Source organism: Ursus arctos, unplaced genomic scaffold, assembly GCF_023065955.2.
Source record: "Ursus arctos isolate Adak ecotype North America unplaced genomic scaffold, UrsArc2.0 scaffold_2, whole genome shotgun sequence".
Classification (NCBI taxonomy): Eukaryota; Metazoa; Chordata; class Mammalia; order Carnivora; family Ursidae; genus Ursus; species Ursus arctos.
The window spans coordinates 100,064,901-100,085,325 of record NW_026622874.1 but is presented as its reverse complement, the minus strand read 5'-3'; the positions used below and the strand labels follow the sequence as shown (position 1 = coordinate 100,085,325).

At 46.3% G+C, this 20,425-nt stretch overlaps 2 protein-coding genes across 2 annotated transcripts in view; one reads left to right on the top strand and one right to left on the bottom strand.

The window, feature by feature from the left end:
• Positions 1 to 13: 13 nt before the first annotated feature.
• Positions 14 to 20,425, top strand: part of ZNF12 (zinc finger protein 12) — a 39,880-nt gene continuing 19,468 nt past the window's right edge. Inside the window, exons 1-6 of the mRNA XM_057315407.1 lie at positions 14 to 104; positions 741 to 819; positions 15,149 to 16,577; positions 16,737 to 16,794; positions 17,289 to 17,451; positions 19,813 to 19,962. The gene's annotated coding sequence lies outside the window, so the exon portion shown is untranslated. The remainder of the gene's footprint in view (positions 105 to 740; positions 820 to 15,148; positions 16,578 to 16,736; positions 16,795 to 17,288; positions 17,452 to 19,812; positions 19,963 to 20,425) is intronic.
• LOC113267955 (speedy protein E4-like) lies at positions 12,382 to 19,723 on the bottom strand. Its single transcript, XM_057315129.1, has 7 exons — positions 19,689 to 19,723; positions 16,166 to 16,293; positions 15,471 to 15,668; positions 14,765 to 14,823; positions 14,249 to 14,334; positions 12,606 to 12,774; positions 12,382 to 12,441 (listed from the first exon to the last, which is right to left on the bottom strand). The coding sequence occupies exons 1-7, from the start codon at positions 19,721 to 19,723 to the stop codon at positions 12,382 to 12,384; spliced, it is 735 nt and encodes a 244-aa protein (XP_057171112.1).

Sequence of the window (20,425 nt, the reverse complement as noted above, 5' to 3'; positions counted from 1 at the left end):
GCGAACACGCACACAGGCCGAGCTGCACATGCGCAGGACGACGGCGGCCGTGCGCCCGCCGGAGCCCACCCGGGAGCCCGACAAATACCCGACCTCAGTTTCCCGTGAGTCCAAGCGCCCACCCGTTAGGGGACGTCTGGAAAAGTCCAGGCTTCGGGAAAAAATTAAAAAAGGAAGAAAAGAAAGAAGAAGAAAGCCAATCCCACCTTATCTAGGATGGGAGTAGCTGCAGACAGTATGTGGCTGCCTGTTGAGGGAGAAGCTGAGAGAATGGGAGTAGCTGCAGACAGATGCCCTTGAGTTGCCTGCGGGACTTTCCTGTGTCACTCCTACCATTTCTTTCTAGTTTTCTCAAGGTTTCCTCTTCACAAAGCAGCTCCCCCTTGTTTGTCACTGAGTCTTAAATCACCTCAGACCCCCGCGGCAGTTCCGTCTGCCACAGCCACCATAGTCCAGGCATCCCATTTGTCTTCTGAAGCCCTGAAGGATTGTCGGGTTTAATGAAAACCTTAGTAGGAGAAAGGAGAGGCCTGGGGACCAGACGCCCTAGTGCCAAAAGACCCTGTGCCAAGCTTTGTCTCCACTTTCATTGGGGTCTTAGCAATACATCAGGCGCAAGCGCAAAGCAAGGGGGAGAGTGTGACTTTAATGGTCAGGATGATAATATATGGGGCAGCGTGTGATAAGGGCAAGGAGGCAAGGAGTCCGTGACGTAACCACCACAGGTGCTCGTTTTTCAGAATTTAAGCACTGACTCCCTAGATGAGAACTTTGAGCCGCAGTAAAAATCTGGCCGTCTTCAGCCAAGAAACTTCGAAGGTAAGCATAGCGTTCCGGGCGGTCCTCCTTTGGTTTTGAATTAGTCTCATCCAGGGAGGCATATACAAGTCAGATTTTGTCTATCCAGGCACTGTGAGTTCCGACATTTCCCCCTTTTTTCTCATTAATAGAGCAGAGGTCTCATTGCATCGGTGCCCGATATAGCTCCCGGTTTTCTCCAGCTCGGGAAAGCACCTTTTTTTTTTTTTTTTTAAAGATTTTTATTTATTTATGTGACAGAGAGAAAGCCAGCGAGAGAGGGAACACAGCAGGGGAGAGGGAGAGGAAGAAGCAGGCTCCCAGCCGAGGAGCCCGATGTGGGACTCGATCCCGCAACGCCAGGATCACGCCCTGAGCCGAAGGCAGACGCTTAACGACTGCGCTACCCAGGCGCCCCGGGAAAGCACCTTTATTCCGATTTTTCAGACTACGAAAAGAAACACCAAAGAAGTGAGCAATACAACAGATAGGCTGATAAGTCCCCGTTTGGTGGAAGAAAACCAATTTTGGGGATTCAACCACTGTAAATTATCCAAAAGTACGCTCCAGGTATCTTGATCATATTCATGTTTATTAATAGTGGTAAGGGAGGCCAAAATCTGCTCCTTGAGATTACGAATATCTAGGATTAAATTATCATGGAGAGAACCTTGAAGGTGTTTAATTTTTCTCCAAATATGTAATGAATTATTCCAAAGTGGGGGGCGGGGGGGCTACACAAATGGCCCAATCACAGTTAAGGCTTTGGGGGAAAGTAAGTGCTTCCTGTTTTTCTCCCAGATACTCTATTGCAGCTTCCATAAGTTGGAACCTCCCTAGTATTTTTTGGTCAAAAGTTTGCTGTAGTTGCAATTCTTGGGTTATCTTATAGGCTATTTGGTTGACATATTGAGCCGTTTGAATAGTATGAGTAAGGGCAGCCATGGGAACACTAGTAGCCGTTAAAATGGAGACAGCAGCTATGATGCCGGCTATAAGCAATCCTAGAAACCTATGTGGCCTTCCTAATTCACTAAAAGCCTGATTAAGAATACTGAGTGATTTGGACTCCTCCCAAGATCAAGTGAGGTTGACAGGGATAAAAGTGAAAGGCTCCTTTTTTAAAACAAAGACATGGCTAGCCTTGTGGTGAGTAATATTGTAATTTTAGGCAAGCTGTGTAATATCCCCTCTGGTCACCGGAGGGTTTGATAGTATATAGCCCTTCTTTCTTAAATAGAGATATATTGGATCCAAACAGAAAGACATACGGGTGAGGAATACATAACTATATGAAATCAGTAAAATTTTTATTAAGGGTTATGGAATAGCTGCCAGAATCATTGCTATATCTTCCATGCCATACGGAAAGAGGAAAGAATAAATGTCCTAATCTGCAGAGAGATGATTGAATGGGAAGAAGTTCTATTTGGGGAAGTGGAGAAGTGAGGCCCCCTTCACGCCAGATTATGGGCGAGGTAGTCCTGCCAATCCAACTTCCATAACCAGCAGGGTGGACTTTAATTTCCATATTGTTGACTATGAAACGTCCTTTAGGACTCCAATCTAAGATGATATGATTATCTAATTTAAGAAGGTGAGAATAGAAGGCCCTACATGTTACCCAGGAAACCCTCTCTGAAGAGGGAGTCTATTTAGTGCTTCTTTCACAGGAGGGGAGAGAAGAGTGGCTCTTATAGGTGGTCTGATTGCCATGTTGGATGCTTCCAACAGAAATAAAAGTTAGCTGGGCTCTCTTAATAGGATCTCTTGGCAGAAAATGTAACCAGATTTGAGGAGTAGCCATCATGCAAAGAGGGTCAGACAAGGAAACACAAACTGGAAGGACAGAAGCATATAACTCCGTGTTATTAGGTGCCGGGGCCCAGAAGGAACCATTGAGTTGTGGTTGTGTAAAAGGATACGAGGTCCCTCCTATCCAGCTAGAGTTATTATCAAACACAGGAACGGGCGCGTCAGCCCATGTTAAGGGCTTCCAGAGGGGAGGGTTAAGCATGTGTGCCCAATAATCAGTAGCCATAGCTACTGGAATAAGACAGTAAAATGTAACCACCACGATAGAAGTTGTACTTATCACTGAGAACATGACCAGAAACGTGTTTTTGGGTGTGTGGGCTTGTCCTCTCATTTGTAGGATTTCTTCAGCTTTATGAGTTGTTTTCTTCAGGTTTCCCCCAAGTTATTTCGGTGGCATGTTGTGTCCTCAGCAATGAGCGATTCTGGGGTCGAGGCTCGCCCAGCTTCAGTTGGCTTGTCTGTGGAATCGGGTTTGATCCGTGCCGGGTCACGATATGGCTTGACGTGTCGCACTGGGAGCCAAAGCGGTCCTTCCTTTGAGGAGACACAAGCATAGCCTCTGCCCCAAGTGATGAGTCTATGGGGACCTTGCCACAGATTAGAGCTGGGGTCCCTCCAAAGGACCAAGGGGCGCAGTCCTGGGGATTTTTTTGTAAAGTGTTTTAGGGCAGGGGTTAAAAATTGATTATTCAAGTTGAAACGATTTAAAGTTAGGAGTGCTTTGTGTAATTGTGCAGCAGGGTCTGGATTGCTCAGGCCCGTAGTTCCCCTTTTTTGTTTTTTTCAACATGTTTTTAAGGGTGGAGTGTGCTCGTTCAATGATGGCTTGTCCTTGTGGATTATAGGGGATGCCAGTGTGATGTGTGATTTCCCAAAGAGTACAGAACTCTTTAAAGGATGCACTAATGAGAGCTGGCCCATTATCTGTCTTGATGGTATTTTAGGGATGCCCATGGAAGAAAAAGCCATGAGAAGGTCTTTGGTTACCTGCTTTGTGGATTCGCTTTGTGGGCTGAGGCGAACGTGTAGCTGGAAAATGTATCCATTGAGACATGTACATAATGAAGTTTTCCAAAAGAAGGGACGTGTGTGATGTCAGTTTGCCAGAGATCATTGGCTGTGAAACCTTGAAGGTTCGTACCCTGTGGATAAGAAGTAGCGCCCGTGGCTTGGCAATCAGGACATTGGAATATAATAAATTTAGCTCGTTGTTGTGTTAGATGAGATTGTTTGTGTAGAGAACACCAATTTTGGTGGAAAAAATCATGTGACAAGCGAGCTTGTTGTAGGAGAGACGTCAATCACTAGGTTATCTGCTTGTGAGTTTCCGTGAGTGAGTGGCCAGGTAAGCCGCTATGAGACCTAATGTGAGAAAGAAAAAGAGGATGAGAGCGCACACGTATGGAGGAGTTGCTGGAGTTGAGAGAAAAGTAAAAGGGCTTCTGGGTCTATGGTGGGTTTGATATGCGCTGTTTCTAGCTGCTTGAGAACAAACTCAGAATAAGCTGAATCACTAACAGTGTTGATAGGCTCATTAGGAAAAGTTTCCAGGGCAAAGATTAGAGCTCCTATTTTAGCACGTTGTGTTGGTGAAAATCCAGAGCAAGTAGTTGAATTGTTTGGGGGCCAGAATATGCCGGTCTTTCCTGACTTTCCTGGCCCATCTGCAAAAATAATCTTTGCTTGGGGAAGAGGTTTGTGGGCGAGTCTTTTAGGGAAAACAAGATGTGTGATCCCAAACCAATGCAAAAGTTTGTCAGAGGGTAGGGAATTGGTGATTTCTCCTATGAAATCTGCCATAGCAATTTGTAACGAAAGTGAGACAATGTGGTTTCAAATTGAGCCTTCGGCAGCGGAATGTGAATGATCTGGGGGTCATAATCTTTAAGTTGAGTACAGCGTTTACAACTTTTAATGATGAGGTCTGTAATCATCTCTAGGTATAGAGATAACGTCTTAGAGGGAAAGTTAGAAGAAAAGAGCCATTCCAGATATCATAAAGCAGGATTCAATTGCCCAAGCAACGCAGAAGGACATTTAGGAGTGGGAAAAATAAAAGGTCTGATAGGTGATGTAGGGCCAACACAGTCAAGGTAACAGTCTGAGAGCATTTGTTCAACTAGTTGTAATTCTTTAGAGGCCTGTGGGTTAAGATAACAAGGGGAGTCTAAGGCTGATTCTCCTTGAAGGATTCCAAAGAGGTAAGAAAGGGCAGCTCTTGGAATCTCCAGTAACGGTCGAACCCAATTAATATCTCCTAAGAGTTTTTGGAGTCATTAAGGGTTTTTAAGAGAATTTTTTTGAAGAATTAATTTTTGAGGTTTAATTTGTCATTTGGTAAGCATGTGGCCTAAATAAAGCCATGGGGATAGGCATTATACTTTGTCAGGGGCAATATACAACCCATGGGAGGTTCCTTCTGACTGTAAAGGCCTGAAAAATCTGAAAAGTGATATCCTGGGATGGGTGAGCAATTAAAATGTCATCCATGTAACGGACAAGATTGGTGGAGGGTCATCTTTTTCGAAGGAGGCGTATGACTTGATGAGCATGATATTGGCACATTGTGGGACTATTAAGCATGCTGTGGGGTAGAACTTTCCATTGAAACCAAGCATTAGGCTGCTCATTGTTGAAGGAAGGAAGGGTGAAAGCAGATCTTTCTCTATCTTGTGCAGCCAGGAGAATGGTAAAGAAACAATCTTTGAGATCAATAACAATGACATGCCAGTCTTGTGGAATCAGAGCCAGAGAGGGGAGCCCAGGTTGTAGGGCCCCCGTCGGTTGTATGATGGCACGGTGGCTCGGAGATCATGTAATAACCTCCATTTCCCTGATCTTTTCGGAATGACCAAAATGGAGGTATTCCGGGGGCTATGGGAGGGTTCAGTATGACCTGCTTTTAGCTGTTCTTGAACTAGATGATGAGCTTGTAAAAGTTTTTTCCCTTTTAGGGGCCACTGCTCGACCCAGACCGGGGAAGAAGTCTTCCAGGTCAGAGGCAGGGGAGGCACACAAGCAGTGACCCCAATTAAAAATGGGAAGTGTCTAGCCTAAAGTCCCGTTGAGCAAGTAGATCCCGTCCCCAAAGATTAACGGGAATATTTAAAATGAGAGGCTGTGAATACCCAGTTTTTCCATCTGGCCCCTGACAGGTTAATATAGAAGCGCTCTGCAACAGTTGAGAGCAAGTTCCGATGCCAGTGACTGAATCAAGGGCTGTTTTTTGAGGCCAAGTGGGGGGCCATTGCTGTTGACTAATAATAGTAACATCGCCTCTCCTATCTATTAGTCCTGTAAAAACCTTGTCCTGGGGGCGCCTGGGTGGCGCAGTCGTTAAGCGTCTGCCTTCCGCTCAGGGCATGATCTTGGTGCTCTGGGATCGAGCCCCACATCAGGCTCCTCCGCTAGGAGCCTGCTTCTTCCTCTCCCGCTCCCCCTGCTTGTGTTTCCTCTCTCGCTGGCTGTCTCTCTCTGTCAAATAAATAAATAAAATCTTTAAAAAAAAACAAAAACAAAAAACCTTGTCCTGAATTTTGCCCAATAAGTCCCTTTGGGTCCTGTGCTTCTGAAGCCTTGGGTCCCCTGCGGGTTCTAGATGCTCTGGGGACCCAACAGAGGAGGAGCAATAGTTGAGCTATCTTAGTCTGGGGTGGGAGGAATATGCAAGCCTTTACAGGTCATAAGTACTTGAATTTCCCCTTGATAATCATAGTCAATAACTCCTGGAATGACTGTAATACCTCTTAAATTTAGGCTTCATTTTACTAATAATAATCCCATTGTCCCTTGGGGCAATGGAGTATCAGGTCATGGAGGGGCTGGGAGCATAGGTGCAGGGAGTTCTCTTTCTGTTTCCTTTGAAATGCTAGGTGTATCCTCAATATGTAACGGAGTCAAAGCAGATCTTACTAGCCCCCACAATGTAAGGGAGGTGAGAGGTACCCTCTTTCCTTGTTCATGGCTCCATTTTAAATTTTTTCCAACTCTTTCCCATACTTTTAAATCTAAAGTTCCTCGATCAGGGAACCAGGGGTTATGTTCAATAATAGTCTTTAACAAACCCCGAAGTTGGGCCTCTGAAACAGAGGCCCCGCTCCCTTTAAGGAACTGCTTAAGAAACTTAATGTATTGCTTTTGTTCAGCAGAAAAATGCTGACCCATGATAGAGATAGGAAACCCAAGCCCAAAAGTTCCCTAGAACTCGGCAAGCCCGAGTTCCGACGCAGGCTTCCGACGACTTACTGCTCGCAGTCCCTTCCTTTTCATTTCCGAGGGCTCCACCGCCGACCGTCACAAGTTCCTCACACAGGGCAACACTTGTTGGGTTTGGCGAGCAAACCCGGAGACGGCGAATGAAAAGATGACTCCAGACACCTTAGTAGGAGAAAGGAGAGGCCTGGGGACCAGATGCTGTAGTGGCGAAAAGGCCCTGTGCCAAGCTTTGTCTCCACTTTTATTGGGGTCTTAGCAATACATCAGGCGCCAAGTGTAAAGCAAGGGGGAGAGTGTGACTTTAATGGTCAGGATGATAATATACGGGGCAGCGTGTGATAAGAACAAGGAGGCAGGGGCACCTGGGTGGCACAGCGGTTAAGCGTCTGCCTTCGGCTCAGGGCGTGATCCCGGCGTTATGGGATCGAGCCCCACATCAGGCTCTTCTGCTGTGAGCCTGCTTCTTCCTCTCCCACTCCCCCTGCTTGTGTTCCCTCTCTCGCTGGCTGTCTCTATCTCCGTCGAATAAATAAATAAAATCTTAAAAAAAAAAAAAAAAGAACAAGGAGGCAAAGAGTCTGAAGTACGTGACTACCACACGTGCCTGTTTTTCTTCAAAATTTAAACATTGACCCCCTACATGAGAACCTTGAGCCGCAGTGAGAATCTGACCGTCTTCAGCCAAGAAACTTCAAAGGTAGGCCCAGCGTTCCAGGTGCTCCTTCTTTGCTTTCCAGTTAGTCTCATCCACGGAGCCATACACAAGTCAGATTTTGTCTGTCTAGGCACTGTGAATTCCCACATAGAATCAGTTTTTCCTCCTCACATGAAATTCTGGGTGCCCAGTGTTGTGCCATTGTTTCAGCTTCCCCATCTGATCCACTCAGTGTAAGTTGTTATCACATCACACCCTTGAGCCCTGTCACTCTCCTACTTTTCCAGCTTTAGGCATTGGAGTTCTTCCATTACTTCTGTTTCTCCAAGAAAGCCCACTGCTCCTCTGCTGTGTGGCAAAACTTCTGCTGCCCCCGCCTCCTGACCTCCATTCGGTGGCCACATATAGTCCTGGATACTCTCTGGTTCCAGAAGCTTGGCTGCTCTGACTTTTCTGTGTTCTTTTGTTCCTGACATTCCTTCCTCTTGGAGTCACACATCCTTCTGCCATCACCTCACATTTCCAAAGCAGGTCCTTAGATTCGTATTCCTTCTCAGCCTTCAGTGGTCTCCAGCCTCTCTGCTTTCTCAGCTGGTCCATCTCTTTATCCTCCAGTCTCTTAAGCTTCATCCCCTTCTCAGCAGCCTTGGCTTCCCCTTCTCTTCAACTGGGATCAGTCCTGATCTCAGGTTCTCTAAGTGTCCGGGCTGATACCACAATGTTCTGCTCCAGTGTTCCCAAACATTCCCAGTTCTTATCATCATCATCACCTTATCATCAATCACCTGACCATCTGTTTTCTTGACTGTTTGTTATTGCTTTATTGTTTGTATCCATCGTCTTGTTTCTTGTGTCTTTTCATTCAGGTCTTTCCTCATTTGAGCTGTTTCCTAATCTGCCTTTACCTCCCATCCTGCAGAGACCTAGAGCTTCTTAAATATACATTTTAATTCCTAGGTGTCTCATAAGTTATATCTGTTTCCAAGCTGTCAGACTGTTTCTCCTCTTTGTTTGCATGTCTGCAGAATCTAGTCTGTCTGCTGCTCTGTCCATGAACTGTGTTGTCCCATTTCTGAATGCCTTCCCTCTCCTAGAGCTGCTGTAATTAGATGCTGATGTCCTTGTGGCTCTTCTGACCTTAGTGGTTTCACTTTCTGAAACTGCTCAATGCTTATCAGCTGATCTCATTTATCAGATCTGCACCCCCACCTCCTCCCCCCACACACATTTTTCCTTTGGCTTTTCTTTACTCAGTTGCTCACTGTCATTAGCTCCCCCTATATAAAGAGCTGTGTTCATCTCCTAAATTTCTCACATCTCCTAAGCTATTCCAAATCCCATGAGCACCCCACTATTTCAGTCCTTACTTGTTTGACTTCTCCAATATCTCCTGTGATAGATCTGTCCCAAAATGTTTACCTTCTCTGACCACGTGAGTTCTGCCAGACTCCTGACCATAGCCAATGTGTTGTATAAATAATTTACCTGGTCCCTCTCCCTGGTTCCTGGGAGACAGCCTCTAGGTCTTTGGAATTTCCTGAATGATAGGAGTCTTTGTTACTCATGGTGGGCCCCTTGGACCAAACCTGAGTTTGTGCTAACAAGGTGAGTCAGGATAGGAGCCAGCCATACCAGGAACACCAACAGGGTTGGGGCTTTGAACCGCTTGATCTCAACCCAATCTCTGGGGGAAGAGAGCTGGAGATTGAGTTCATTATATGGCCAATGATTGAATTAATCACACTTGCATAATGAAACCCCAATATGAACTCTGGTCACCAAGCTCAGGTGAGCTTCCTGACTGGTGATACGCATCTTATGTGCCAGGAGGGTGATGCGTCCTGAGGATACTGAAACTTGGTATTTGGGACAGTCCTAGTATTCTCTGGTGCTACCATCTCCCAAGATGGTTTCCTCCAATATTCAGGGTTCGTGTCATTAGCTCTTTCTTCTCCATGCCTATCTTATTGAACAGCTTTAGCTCCTCCTCTCTTACTGTGTTTCTCAGAAAGTTCTCCAAAATCTTCATTTCTTTTCAGTTGTTCCTATTTCATCATACAGTCTAGATTTTCCTTCTACCACAGAAAACTGGAATTGGAGATAGTGAAAAGGACTCCTACTATAATTGAAATAGGGAACACCATGTGTGCTCCCTTGCACCTCTGGGTCTGCTTGCCAAGGAACATCGCCTGGAATGCATCATCTTGTTGAGTCACCTTGCCTTCGTTGTGAATTTCAGATTATTATCTAGGTCCCCAGAGCACTATCTTCCTTCTTCCCCCTTTCCTCCCTCCATATCTTTTCCTTGCTTCCTGCTTTAAGACATAAGCTCAGGATCCACTCGTCTTCTATTTTTTTTTCCTACATGAAAAATAACTCAGAATTATTTTTCAAAGTTAAGTGTGACTAAATGATCACAACCCCATTAAGCAACAGTATCATTTGACAGTGAACGGGTAAGACAGATTGGGATGACCACAAACAGCATGAAGATAAGAAAACTTTTATCTTTATTATGTTTCCCCAAGAGACACATTGCAGTGTCCTCTTTAATAACCTAAAATAACATACAAACATGTCATCAATGCAAGTTAAAAAATTACAACTGATTCTCACAATTTAATAACAAAGACTAAATGTCAAATAAACATTTACAGTTATAAGAACTTGAGGGAACCACCCATCTAGTTGTAAGTGTAATTGATACATAAATATAATAAAACACAAAAACTTATCCTGAATATGTAAACAAAATTATATCTATAGCTGTAATCTCATTGCAAAACTTTGTAGGAAGAGCATTTTTTAAAAACTATTTCAGAACTATTTAAAATAAATACATAAATATAAAATATAAAAATAAATGTAACAACTCTAAGTGCAACATTTTCAAAATATGAAATGCCATGAATGAAATTCATGGCATACGTTATTAGGCTATTAAAATCCTTTGTCTCTAACTTTCTGTTTTTGAAGTAATTTCCTCCTCGTCTCTGTCCCAATGCATAAAAAAATGGGACCTCCAACTTCTACCTTGGGAGATTCGAACTAAACAATCTGAAATATTTGGTGTGCCCCAGGAAGGGATGGAACCTGAAAAAAAACCCTGGTTTCTTAATGTCCCTCTGTGGACTCCTAGACAGATTCCCGGCTCCTAGGAGTACAACATAACTCTATTCAGCTCATTCTAGAAGTTCCTGGGTTCTTCTAGATTATCCGGACAAGGGACTCCTCTCTTCCTTCTTCATGTCTGTCGTCACTGTCTGGATTGACTTCCTGCTGAAAACCTGCGTCTCCCCTGGGCTCAGGGATCTTCAATTGAGAGAAAGAGAGGAAATTAGATTGCAAGGAGGCAACTCTCCAGATATAAAGATTATTCACATTCTCGGTCAGTTCTAATGAGAGTTTAGACTAATAAATTCAATTTTATCTCTAATCCTTCATTCTAAACCCCAATTCATTTTCAATTATGACCCTTGGACTTTGGTGACCCTGACTCCAAAATTTTTTTAATGTGCCTAAGGTCAGGCCCAGTTATCTGTTTGATAGCCAGGACTCTAAGTGATTCTGCTCAGGGAGTAAAACAAACTTGAGAGAATGTTGCTTTAGACTTGATATTCACCTTGGTCCTCTTGTATTACTTAAAGTCTGAACTAATAACCGCACCACAAACATCCCTAACACATCAACATCATGAATCTCCATGAACCATCAACATCATGAAGCAGATAATCCCCCATTCTAACCCTAGATCCTAATGTTTAACCATAACACCTAGTCCTAAATTTGGTCAGTGCTACATGGTCTGAATGTTTGTATCCCCCCCTCAAATTCGTACATTGAGATCTCAACCCACAAGGTGATGGGGCCTTTGGGATAATTGGATCATGGGTAGGGCCCTCGTGAGTGGGAGTAGTGCTCTGATAAAAGAGACCCCGGTGACCTAGCTCAGAACCCACCCAGTCTGCAACCCAGAAGAGGATCTGGCAGCCTGCTCTCTGACTTCCAGCCTCGAATCCGTGAGAAATGTATATCTGTTTTCCATAAGCCATGCAGTCTGTAGTACTTGGTGTAGGAGCCCGAATGGACTGGGAGAGCTAGTTCACACGATTTAAACCAAATCTTAATCCTCCACCCAAATCTGTAACTCTGTGTGTCGATTACAATAAGCCATGCTGAAACTAGTATTTCTTAAGCTTCACTCATTCTGACAAACTTCCTTGATCATAAACCTGAGGGGAAAGGTGCAATGGAACAAAACGGGAGATGGGTCCAGAAGCGGGCAGGGAACATGAAGTTGGTGTTCTGGCCATAAGCAATGTGCTTGCAAGCAAATTTGGATGAAAACATAGCTAGTCATAATTTATCTTTTATTATTGGATAGGCAGACTGTTCCATCAAATGTCCTATTGTTAGACATTGACTTTGTTGTAAATAAATCCCTATCGTTGATACCTCTGAGGCATGAAAGAGAAAGTCAAAACACAATCTAGGGAAAAAATTGGAAACTTATTCACTTTTCACAGAAAATCAACATTTCATCAAAGCTGTGATCTGGGTCCAATTGCTTTCAATGGAATTATTTCAGCCAAGTCCATGCCTCTGTGATGAACTGGTTTTCCTGAGGCTGGCACCCACGAATCTCCCTGAGGTCATGCCTCTGTGTGGTTTGTCAGCTCGTGGCTGGGCCCTGAGTCAGCGTCTGGCTGTGCAGCTGCTCCACTGCACAGTGTGTGGAAGGCTGATGTGTGGGGCCGGGGAGATGAGCGTGGGTCAGACAACTGGGTTCCTCAGATTTCCTCAGTACACAAGAAATCATTGTGCCTGGACCCGTGAAGACACAGACCTACCTTCCCTCAGGCCGATGACCTCAGGCCTCCATGGTCCTGGGAGCTCTAGGGCACAAGGGTACGATCTCGCCCCCACACCCATAGCTCTGGATCAAAAGCCTGGATCTGGAAGACAAGCGGCCCCATGAGAAGACAACCTCCAGGAGGGGGACCCCCCTCCCGCACTGTCCAGGCTCTAATTCTTTCTCATCCCAAATCCCATGTCCCTCCATGTTCCCCTCTCTTTCCCATTAGGCCGCCCGCACCCCATCTCTCCCCAGCCCACCCACCTCCTCACACTCCTCCCGGGACACCCTGGTCTTCCAGTCCATGGATCGGATAAATTGGAATCGCAGTTTGTGGAACAAGGGACGCTGGGAGCGGTTCTTCCCATAAAGGAATGAAAAGATGGCCTGTTTCGGGGCCTGGTTATCCTCTTCCATATCATTGGCCAGGTAGCTGGAGAGAGACATCAGATTACTGGTCAGGAGCACGACAGGAACGACCTCCTACTTGAGCTCAGCTTCCCAGAAAGGACACAGGCTGCTCATTACCCAGTGTCACAGAGTGCCACCCTGTCATCAAGAAGGCATGGCTGGGCAGAGACTTCTCCCACCTTGAAGATGAAGACAGAACTCAACGGGAAGCCTGAGGGCATACCCTGCCCTGTTTTCCAATCCCCACATGGGCCCCCTTCCCTTCAACTTGTCTGTGCACATACCTGTGTCCCCGTGGAGCAGGGACATACACAGCTCCTGCAGGGAGGAGCTGACTCTGCTCTATTTCTGTGATCATGACTAAGATAGGACTGGGTTCATGTGGGTACGTTAATTCAACACACATTTCTTGAATCTCTCTTCCTGTCGCTTCATGGTCTTTGGCACATTAGATCCGCTTTATAAGTTTTTGTTGAACAAATAAATGAATGCTTTTTCTCATGGTCAAGCGCAACACTCATAGACCCAACATGACTTAAACATTTGCAAAATGGAAGGAATTGTGCTGAGTGTCTTTGAGAGCGCCTTCAACAGGCGTCTTGTCTAATGGGATTGGGGAAGGGGCGGAGGGATGGGGAGGTGGATAAGAAACAACTATAGTCCAAAATATCCATGAGACTAGGGTTTTAATGGAAGTGCTACTAGGGTGCAGAAGTCAGGGAGGTCAGGGGGGGCATCTGAAGATTTTGGAGTTGGAATCAGCCTCGAGGACCGGTCATTTTCTTCAGGTGTACGTGCAAAGTCACCTAGACAGAAAACGTAGTATAGGAACGGAGGGAAGGGTGCATGGAAGGAAGAAATGCCAAGAGGGTGAACAAGCTGGATGGAGACGAGAGGGTTGGATCCAAGCTGGGAACCCTGGCCTTGACCGAGAGTGCCAGTGGCCAGCGAGATTGTTATCGAGGGTGAAGCAGGAGACTGGTGCTTTGGAAAGACTTCGGGCACATGGCGCCCGCTGGCTTGGGGACGGACTTGTAAGAAACACCAGGGGAAGCATTCACGACAGATCTGTGCTATGTCTTGAGGGCATGAATTGAGGCATTTGTGCTGGGAAGGCAGAGGAGGGAGACAATTATACTCGGTATGCCGTGGGAAGGAGACAGATGGAGGATCAGAACCAGCTGCTTCTCGATCCTATTTGCTTGGGGCAAGGTGGTGTCTGTTCTTTCCTTCCCTCCTCTTAGGAGGGTTTATGTTTCCTTGGTCAGCCTCTTAGCTGATGTTAGGGTTGTTTGTGTTTACAAAGAACAGTATAAAAAACACAATAGTATAATCCTATCGTTTTTATACAGGGTAAACAGTTCTTTAAAAAACAGGTTTAAAAAACACAAGGAGGTTCAAAGAAAAAAAAAGTAGAGGAAAGGTCAGAGTCCCGCTTCTCCCCTCCATCCTCCCAGGGGATAGAATACTGCTGATGCATGAGGCCAAATACTCACAGTGCTATGAAGAAATGAATTCGCTGGTACTGCCAGGAGAAGAGGCCGGCACGGCTAAAGTAAGCTATGACCATAGACAGGAGATACTGTGGAAAGAAGAGAAGGGGCATCAGAGAGGGGTCACATCCTGGGAGAGGAAGACCAGTGGGGTAAGGGCACGGGAGGCTGGAGCAGGTGCTGCCGCTCTGGCATGTTGGGTGAATGCGCTTATTTGGTGTCAGAAGGTTGGTTGCAAACTGAAGAAGTCAAGGGAAGAGTTTTTGGTGCTCCCAGGATAGCAAGTCGAGCCAAGGGGAGCCCCGCCAACCCCTGAGAGATGAGAGGAGAAGGAACTTAAGGTGGCAACAGCCACAGGGGCACACCTGGGGCTCAGGTCCCAGAGGATCTGCAAGAAACCACAAAGTCCCCGAAGGGAAGTGTTGGCAGGCATGAGGTTGGAGACAGGGTTTAGGAGGCATCCCCCAGCCCCAGGACAGCTGTTGGAGCAACAATCAACTTAGTGGAGAACAACGATACCTTGTCAGATACTCTCAGATTTTTGTCCCAAGCCAGAAATCTTTTGATGACAGGATCCTCTGTGAAAAGAGGGCATGTGTCAGGTTGGCAACCAGAACGGGGTTACCGTGGGAGCATTCCAGAGCAAAGAGGAGAACGATGCCTCCCCTGGGGAAGTTTCAGAATATGGCCAAGGGTGAGGCTTATGGGCAGAGGGGAGCGAAGACCATTCACGGGCCAAGAAAAGTTGGCAACTCCCCTTGTGGGGTGATGGAGAGAGAGGTAGGTGTCAGCAGCGCACCTGCAGGATTGGGTGTGAAGTAAACAGTGATGCTGTCTCATCATGCACGGCCATGCCACTGCAGAGAACATCAAGTCATTCACTGTCATTTTCTCATCCCACAGTGACATCGGGGTGCAAAGATGGCCTGTCATCCCCCTTCCACACACAGCCAAAGGCATTTAGATTCAAAAGACCAGTAAGAGCTAAGATGTATCAGGACTGCAACTGAACCCAAGCTTTCTTATCCCAAGTACAGACCTTTCTCCAAGTCTCGCGTAATCTTCTGTCATTTTTACGTGTCCCCAATGAGGGATCAATATGGAGTCCTCCAAGGATGGAGAGCTTACCAACCTGCAGAGAATTCTCCATTGGAAAACTATAGGCATTGGAAGTTTCTTGTGTTTTAAGAGAAAAAAGAACAGGGTTGGAGGGTGCTTTTCCTACCAAGCAGCCTGCTGAAGACTTCGTGGTGCTCAGGGAGCACTGAAGACACCCGCCGTCTCTTCAACTTCATCTTGAGTCCACACAGTGTCTCCACGACCCAGATGTCCTCAGCCCCAGGAGTCGTCTCCTCATCTGACTCATCCCTTCTCCTCTTCCTTTCGGGGGACTGAGGCGGGGGGCAGGGGTCTACCCAGGGGGCTGAGTGAAGAAACCAGGTTACAGTATAAAGCTTCTGTCTTTGGAATCCAGCCACCCCTCGCCTCCGAAAATTCAAACCTCCCCCTTCATTCTCTCCAGCCTCATTGATGATTGGCCTCTCCCAAACCATCTTTCCATCTTTCTCCTTTGTTGATATGCATCTGCCCCCATTCATCTTTGCCACTGTTTCACCACCCCCCCATCCTCAAAACTTCCTCATTGTAGATAACTTCTCCCATGGGAATAATGGGATAATTTCCTCTCTTCCTTTATCTCATCTTTGGATCTCATCTCCTAACCCTCCTTCCTTGCTTCCTGGGTTTTCCTTCCACGGGGATAGTCTTGTCCCCAGCTCCTGTGCTCTCCTTCTCCAATCCCTGGCTTTCTGAATCTCTCCTGTCACACACACCTTACTCAAACACTCCTTCCTGACTTCTGTACCCGTTCCTCCTTACTAGTCAAGCCTCCCAAGTCCCTTCCCCCTCCTGCTTCCTCACCCGATGGTCCCGGTCTTTCCTCGTCCACCACCACCTCCAAGGGGTAGCCTGAGGAGCTAGGCCGGGGGCTCTGGTCCTCAGACTGGGAACACGGTTGACAACTGGCCATGATTTCTCCCAAGCTCTTTCTGCCCTTCCAGAAAACTTAGACCCTGTTCTGCTTGAACTCCTCTTCTGGATTCTGGCTGAACGCAAGCCTGTTATCCCTTCTCTAAGCTGGGGCAAAGCCAGGAGTGGAGAAAAGCTCTGTGAAGAGACTGTTGTCCACCTGCGCTGCCAAGCACCCCGGAGTCTGGTCCTTCCAATCAGGAAGGTCAGAAGCCTCTGATGTCACGGGTCATTCCAGCCTGGCAACCAGTTTGAAGGGAAACACGTATAACTGCCAGACCGATGTCCACTGCTGGAGCTCGGGGTAAGTGGTGTCCCCTGCCGCCGACCCAACCTCGGACCATCCTCCAAAACTCTCCTTGAGGGGTCTGGGTCACTCTACTCCTCTCCAGCGGATGCCGGCTCTCTTCATTCTAAGCTGGAAACATGTCGGGCTCTCTCCATCCTTCTATTCCTATTTCAGGGTGCAGTCTAGCGGGAGAGGGACGAAAGAGACAAGGAAATTTGGGGTGAGCAGGAAGGTAAGACCTTACAAGAGTGAAATAAGTATGTAAAGAAGGTCCCAGGTGCACGGACTTGTTGGATTTAAAAGTTAGTTTAAATCGCTTGATTTGGCAGAGTTCTTCTGCCCGATGTTTTACTGACACTGTGTTGGGGATTCCGTGCTGGGGGAGCACTTGTGCTCTACTCTCAGGCATCCCTGAGCCCGAGAGACATTGTGGGAACCTAAACTCGTAGAAAACTGTACATGTGCTCCCACACACTTCAGACGGTGTCTACGATTTCAGAAGTCCCCAGATCACCCCAAACCTGCCCCTTGATTGCAATGAATCAGCTGTCATCCGCATGTAAAATTTGCGACCGTGTGTATCGCTCTCGACCCAGAAACTTTACTCCCCCTTGTGTAGCCTGTGAATAAGATGTCACATGCACAAAAAATGCTAAGTGGAAAAATCTCCAAGGCAGAATCTGTTTGTTCGTTTTTTTTTAAAGATTTTATTTATTTATTTGACAGAGAGCACAAGCAGGGAGAGGGAGAGGGAGAAGCAGGCTCCTTGCTGAGCAGGGAGCCCGATGTGGGGCTCGATCCCAGGACGCTGAGATCATGACCTGAGCCAAAGGCAGACGCCTAACTGACTGAGCCACCCAGGCGCCCCGGAAGCTGTTTTATTGAGAAGGTGGGAAGCATGTGAGAGCACAGATGCCGTAAAAAAAAAAAATAACTGATTGTCCATCAGTATCAGGGGAAGCTTCTTCCGAGCCTCCTACCTCCTACCTCTGCTTTTCACCAGGGCATCTGAATCTGGCTTGCTCTTTCTTTTTGTGCTGAAAGAACACAACATAAAATTTACCATTTTAACCATTTTTAAGAGTATAATTCGGTGGCATGAAGCACATTGCAGTTGCTGTGCCGCCATCGGCACCATCCCTCTCCAGAACTTTTTCATCTTCCCTGAAACTGAAACTCTGCCCCCCCCCCCCGATCGCAGAATAACTCCCCGTTCTTTCCTCCCCCAGCCCCTGTCAACCACCACTCTGTTTCCGTCTCTATGGATTTGGCCACTCCAGCTACCTCCTATCAGTGGAATCCTGCAGTATTTGTCCATATGTTCCTGATGTATTTCATTCACCAAAATGTCTTCAAGGCTCATCCGTGTTGTAGTGTGTGTCAGAATTCCTTCCATTTTAAGGATGAATAATATCCTCTGTATGTGTGTGTGTGTGTGTGTGTGTACGTTTGCATGTTCCTTTCATAATAATTAACAATATGATATATATACATACATACCATTCTAGTTTACCCATCCATCTATTGATGGACAGCTGGGTTGTATCCGCATTTTAGCTAAGTCTTGGTTTCAATCCATTGTTTGAACTTTGATAGAGAAGCACATCTGTTATTTGGGATGTGCCTAAAGTTTTATTTTGCGTTTTGATCACTTACGTATTTCTAAGTAGTCCAATCCAAGCATCAATAAAGTCAAATCAGTTCACCCAGAAAACAATATGGAGGTTTCTCAAAAGATTAAAAAAAAAAACAAAAACACTACCGTATGACCCAGCAATTCCACTGCTGGGTATATATTCAAAGGAAATGAAAACAGGATATTAAAGAGATATCAGCCCTCCTGTGTTCATTGCAGCATTACTCACAATAGCCAAGATACGAAAGCAACCCAAGTGTCCATCAACGGATACATGGATAAAGAAGATATGAGGTGCATATAGAGAGATCTGTAGATATATAGCTCATGTATAGGTGAGAAAGAAGGAAATCCTGCCATTTGTGACAACATGGTTGGACCTTGAGGACATTATGCTGAGTGAAATAAGCCAGACAGAGAAAGACAAATACTGAGCGGTATCGTTTATATGTGAAATATTTTTTTTAAGATTTTTATTTATTTATTCGACAGAGAGAGAGACAGCCAGCGAGAGAGGGAACACAAGCAGGGGGAGTGGGAGAGGAAGAAGCAGGCTCCTAGCGGAGGAGCCTGATGTGGGGCTCGATCCCAGAACGCCGGGATCGCACCCTGAGCCGAAGGCACATGCTTAACGACTGCGCCACCCAGGTGCCCCTATATGTGAAATCTTAAAAAAAAAAAAAAAAAGTCAAACTCATAGAAACAGAAGGTGAAAAAAAAGGTTGCCAGGGGCTGGGAAGTTGGAGGAACTAGGGGGAGGCTGGCAAAGGGTGAAAACTTCCAGTGATAAGTTGAATGAGGTCTGAAGATCTCAAATCAAACATGGTAACTACAGCTGATAACACCGTATTGTAATATTGAAATTTGCCAGGAGAGTAGAACTGAAATGTTCTCACCCCCAAAAAAGGTCAGTATGTGTGGTCACGGATGTGTTAGTTAACTAGATGGTTAGAATCCTTTCACTGTGGTTACATATATCAAATTGCCGTGATGTACACTTTGAACATCTTACCGTTTTATAAGTCAGTTATGCCTCAATAGAGCTGAAACTTTGCAAAGATAGTTGATCAAAGGTGCAGGGCCGAGTGTCTCCTTTGTTTGCAATCGTCCACTTTCGACTTGGACGAGGTGTCAGAGAGCATACAGACAGCTTTGGAGTTCCCACACAGCATCCTTGGGCCCCAGCCCTCCCTGGGGGCCCACTGATGGAAAGGCACGGCCATGTGAGGGACACGTGACTCATGACTGGAGAAGTCCGAGCTCTAGGAAGCCAATTTGCGTTCAGATTGCATTCCTCATGCTTTCAGCCAGCATAGCTGGTCGGGTCCTCCCAAAACAGTCTGCTCTGCCTCCCAGTGAGGCTTCCCAATACCAGAAGGTTGATAGTCTGTCCCCATTAAAATGTCTTGTCTGTGCTGCGAAAGTTTGGATTACTTTGAAGAGGGGGACTCTTCGAAATGGTTTGCACCGTCCTTTCTCTCCAACGCTACCTTGTCCAGATGCGCTGCAGTGAGGCAGGGCCCATCTCAAGATATGCTGGTACATTGCCCCCAAATGGACTAAACAGCTCAGATGGGGAAGAGCAAACTATCACCTTTCCTCTGTCTCTTCCAGTGGCTGTGGCTACATTGCACAAATATCAGTAGCGTGAAACAGAAGTGCTTTGCACATGCCTTCCTTTCAGCATGGGGATCACATGGAGAAAGTAATTGAAATCCAGATACCTGGATCCAGCTTCATTGATTCTAGATCAACAGAACTGAGGTAAGGGCAATTTAACTTTTTTACTGATGCACATTCAGGTTTGGAAATCTCTGTGGGACGTGCCACCCAGGTCAGGGCAATGGCGCCCTAACGAAAGCAAAGCCACTTTTGGGTGAAGTAGACTATGACCTGGATCTGACATGGTAAGGCTGTGACCAAGCCTTGAGTGGACCTTCAGAACCAGCTCCAATCCTCTGGCCAGCTTGCTGGTGACAACCCGTCCAGCAGCCTCGGCGCCGATTTGGATACGTAGACCTATGAGCAGAGCTTATCCCAAGTGTGTCTGCGCTGGTGTTAAAACCGCCCTCTCCACCTGGAAGTCATGGCTCGCCAGGGGCCGCTCACCCTGGCCTGTCATTCTCTAATGAATAATGGTCTCTTTATTTCCTTTCTGTGACCCGTAAGACCTCGAGACACCCTAGGAAGGCGACAGGGAATGCTAACTCACAGAATTCGGGATGGG